The sequence below is a fragment of the Rhodamnia argentea genome, chromosome 2, assembly GCF_020921035.1.
Source record: "Rhodamnia argentea isolate NSW1041297 chromosome 2, ASM2092103v1, whole genome shotgun sequence".
NCBI classification, from domain to species: domain Eukaryota; kingdom Viridiplantae; phylum Streptophyta; class Magnoliopsida; order Myrtales; family Myrtaceae; genus Rhodamnia; species Rhodamnia argentea.
The window spans coordinates 20,169,614-20,174,192 of record NC_063151.1 but is presented as its reverse complement, the minus strand read 5'-3'; the positions used below and the strand labels follow the sequence as shown (position 1 = coordinate 20,174,192).

Genomic DNA, 4,579 nt, shown 5'->3' with positions numbered 1-4,579 from the left:
ACTTTTAAAGGGTTAATACCATGGAAAACTCCAAACCGGTACACATGTAATAAATTTACCCCAAACTATTTTTTCATCACGAAAAATCTCAAACTAATATACTTCTAACGAATTTATTTCAATTTGGTACACTTGTGATAAATTTACCCTCTGTTATTTTTCGCTAAATTTAATCGTAAAATTGCCGAGTTTGATGACACGTGTCGGTTGACAGGTGTACTAGTTTGGCATTTTTACCCTCTGTTTGTCACATATGTATTAGTTTGAAATTTTTCGTGATATTAACTCAATTTAAAGAATGATATATTTGTCACAAGTGTACCAATTTGAAATTTTTCATGATAAAAGTATTAGTTTATGGTAAATTTATCATAGATATATCGGTTTAGAATTTTTAGTAGCCAAAAAAATAATTCATGGTAAATTTGTCACATGTATATCAATTCAAAATTTTTTATGATCAAAAAATAATTTATAATAAATTTATTATAAATATATTAATTTATAATTTTTTCGTGGTATCAACCCTGCTTTAAAAAGTAACGAGAGGTGGCTCTTAGCATTTTCCTCAATAATCACACCCCCACAGTGTGCCGGACCGCAGGCGATAGAAACTTCCAGAACCACAACAATTAAAAATTCAATGTTTTTAATTCCACTGTTAAATAATTACTGTTTATTCTGCCAAAAAAAAAATAATTATTACTATTTGTTCTCTCTATATATATACGCGTGTGTGTATTCGCGACTAAAGAGCAAAAGGGGAAGAGAAAATAAAAGCCATTGCGGCTTCCCCTTCTTCAACCTCGAGCCCAAACGATTGCTCCTCCCCTTATCCTCTGCTGCTCAAACATTCGCGAGGGAGAGAGAGAGAGAGATTGAATTCGTTAATCGCTTCGATTTTGCAGAGGATGCGATAAATATCGAACCCCTTTTTGTCTGCTTTGAGGTATCTCTGTTGTTTGTAAAAGTTGCTTTCGACGTTTGGGTTTTCTTTCTTCTTTTGTCATGGCGATTCTCGATTTTGAATCTCCGCTCGAGATTCGAAGTTCGAGCGACAAAAGGCATGAGTTTGTTGAGAGGGTGAGCTCCGGTTGAGCTGAAAAGCGGGGAAAAGGAGGAAAAAGTTCGATTTCTTCGTGCTTTAATTTGAACTAAATTAAATGTTGCGTGGATGGCCTTTATGGCGGATTTTTCCCGTGAAGTTGGTTCAGCAGGAGACGTGCGCGTTATGGTTTTTGCTAGCTTGTGGAGTAGCTGGAGATTGTATCATTATATGGGGTTGCCTTTTTCGAACTTTGCTATATTTAGCTTGACCCGTGACTTATGAAGATAAAGGAAAGACATTCGGGGAATATGTGCGCTTGCTGGCCGGATTAGTATTTTGTAGTTGATGATGTTGTCTGCTTCGTTTTAGCGTCTACCTGCGTTGTATATACAGTAAAACTGCATCGCATCATGTGCTGGAATTTCTGTTCCCTGTGATTCCTTTTGGTCCTTAAAAAAAAAAAATTGGATTTTGGGTCCTCTTTTCCTTCTTTCCTGTTTCTGTTTCAATTTGTTGATCATGAAGAGAACCTGGCATGTTCCCTGAAGATTCTTGCACGATTTTGAGGATTGATTGTATAGTTTTTGGGGATTGAACGGAAAGAAAGAGAAATCATCAATCGTGCTGGCGAAAGTTCCCTTTTTTTTTTTTAAAAATCCGGATGAATATTAGGATAGAACCTTGTTTCGAGGTTCTGAAGTTGCTTGGTTGATTTCTTCTTCATCTGTTCTGATATTTTTGCTCCTGCGGCAGGTGAGAAATACTGACTATTTGCCGGGCTCGGAGTCCATAACAATTGTTTGTAGAGCAAATCTTTTTGGGTATATGGCTTTGACGTTCCCCAATCTCTCGTGGTGGTTGCCGAGTAGGAAGCACAAGGAGCCAAGGATCTCCAATGGATCTCCCGTGAATTCCGTGTCCGATGCGGGCATGGAATCTGATAATCTTAAATTTCCTTTAGCAAAGAGCAGGGCTGTCTCCTCATCGAGAAATGTCAAGCGAAAATGGCGTAGTCGGGAGGAACGGAAGATCGACAGAGAGTATGATATTGTTCTGGTGCCTCCCGATGGGGGGTGCATTTCGGGTTCTGAATCTGATGACCGAGAATGGTCAATTGGATGGCTGGAGCCTCATGGGCCTGGATTCCAGAGTGATGATGACTCTGATGACAGTTTCGCGGTGTTGGTTCCATGCTATGGGAAGGTTCATGACTATCTGATAGAGGATTCAGATAGCAAGATTGTGGGTGCTGTTGCACATATTGCTGAGATTTATCCTGCTGGTATGTTCTCTCCAACTCCACAATTGTTTAAGAACAGTCAATTTGGTAGATAGGCAGATGAAATGCTCTTTCTTGTTGTGATGGTTGTTCTGCGATATTAGTTAAGATCTTGCCCTTCATTATATTCTTTTGGGTCTCCTCTCTGTTGAATCTCAAGATTTTGCACTAGTGTTGATAACTACTTGTTAGAACGAGATAGAACTTCTCGTTTTGAAAAAACTTGTTAAGTGTATCTTGTCCGGTTGATATGTTTTCATTCTGCCTAAAGTAAAATTCAGTCAGATGTGATTCTAATTTCCAGGAGGATATAGGAGCTGTCTCTAGAGAAGCTGTTCGATATCATTCATATGTTTGTCGTGGTGATGGTTGGGACAGGTGTGTTGTAGAACATAGTTTTGCTTTTTTAAACATAATTCTTAAGAAGAACATGTATGTGAGGAGTTCCTCCAAAGCAGTAACGATCTCACCTTCTGAAGTTCTTGAAGTGTTGAAATCTGTGGTGACTCGCCATACTTACTATGATATGGCCACTACTATGGTAGCCTTGGACTTCTCTGAATTATTCTGTTTGGTCTTTTCATGCTGGTCCTTCAACCATTTTACATGGATTTTTTGTTTTTTGCAAATGCTTGAATTGTTCAGTTGCCGACAAAGACAAAGGTCAAAGCGTACTCATTTTAGGAGAAATGGAGCTGGCAAGCTGTTATATTCTATCTTTGGGTTTAAAAAGTTACAGATAGAGCTTTTTTCAGCATTAGCAGAACAACTTATGGTGTAGATCCTTAAATACACAGATGGGTACTTCTCTGTGGAGTGACTGAATGTTGCTTATAATCCAATTGTCAATGATTAACTGAACTAATCTAGATTGTCGGAATCATTTCTGGCAACTGTACTTTATATACATCATGTAGAAAGTCTGCAACGTGAGAGATGCAACCACATCACTATCCACGTTATTTGTAGCTGTTGGTTTACAAGTTCTGCAGTAGTGCCGTTTTGTATTATTTCATTTTTTTATGCTGATTCAATGGTCTTCATCCGACGTCATTGACTTTGCTGTTCTACTGCAAGAAAGATGGTGTGAGATAGTTTCATTGATGATGTTTCCAATAATAGTGCCATAGTTTCCAATCCTTGCCTCATTGAACAATTTTTTACGCAAATTCTTAAGCCACTCTTACCATTTCAACAATTCTGTTTTAAGATACTTCAAGCAGAACATTTTCATATGCAATGCTTTGCCCATTAGTTTGTGTAATATGACCACTAATTCGTGGTATGGTAAATGTCTACACGTTTGAGTACTACAAGCAACATTTTATCCTCTGTCATCTTTCATTCAGAGGGTCGTCTTTGACATAATTTTTTATGGTTCTGAGTGATAATTCTTCTTACCGCGTATCTTCTTCTTCATCATCAGAGAGCGGGAAATATATGGAGCAGTGGCTGTGTACCCTCCAAAGCAGCTGATATGCAATGTGAAGTTCCAAGTGACTACGATCTTCATGTGCTGCGGGTACAAATCGGGCGAACCCCACTTCATTGGATTGCAATGATCAGTACATGGAAGGTCTGTCAAAACAGTATAAAGACACCGTTCTGTTCTATGACGGCTACTACTACTACTAAGAAGTAGGCTTATTCAAAGCGAACTGATTGCAGCATGAGTGGTATTAGTACTTGAAATTACTAATGTGTTTCTATGGAAGTGGGGCTAGGAAGGTGGATGACAAGGATAAGAGGGAGGTGGCTTGTGAGAGTGTGTGGGTGCGCTTGAAATTCTTTGGTGTAAATATTGCCAGACATGCGTAAGAGGCCTATGTTCCTCCTCCTACTGTGAATAGTATGTAAATAATGTGAATATCTTGTTGCTAGTACTCTCTCTCTCTCTCTCTCTCTCTCTCTCTCTCTCTCTCTCTGGGGCGTGCATGTGATGAAAACACCCTGCTGGTTCAAACTCAGTTTGTTCAGCTGATTGGAAGTGTGGTATTGGTAGTCCATTTCTATTTAAGTTTTAACGATGCAGAGAAGCTCACTTAGAAGAGAAAACGGCATATTACAAGATGGAAGTAAAATGTGGAACCTTCTTGCTTGTGTAACAGTCCTGCACCCGCTCTGTTGTCATTTGATGTGTGCCCACAATATTTTCTTGCATTTAGGGACCCTCCGTTGCATGTATATCGTTTGACTACATTTTGCACATTTGGTTAGAGTGCCGAGGAATTTCGGTCGAGGGCGAGTTGCTC

General features: G+C 39.0%; 1 protein-coding gene across 1 annotated transcript; it reads left to right on the top strand.

Moving 5' to 3' along the window:
- The first annotated feature begins 857 nt into the window (after positions 1 to 857).
- On the top strand, positions 858 to 4,210 carry LOC115739548. The gene is made up of 3 exons (XM_030672694.2): positions 858 to 949; positions 1,802 to 2,330; positions 3,754 to 4,210. The coding sequence occupies exons 2-3, from the start codon at positions 1,874 to 1,876 to the stop codon at positions 3,801 to 3,803; spliced, it is 507 nt and encodes a 168-aa protein (XP_030528554.1). The 5' UTR covers positions 858 to 949; positions 1,802 to 1,873; the 3' UTR covers positions 3,804 to 4,210.
- Positions 4,211 to 4,579: the final 369 nt, after the last annotated feature.

What these genes read in the sequence shown, in the direction of transcription:
- LOC115739548 (XM_030672694.2), top strand. Translation starts at nt 1,874, where the DNA reads ATGGCTTTGACGTTCCCCAATCTCTCGTGGTGGTTGCCGAGTAGGAAG. An exon ending in TGCTGAGATTTATCCTGCTG is followed by an intron (nt 2,331 to 3,753) that starts GTATGTTCTCTC and finishes CTTCATCATCAG; the next exon opens with AGAGCGGGAAATATATGGAG.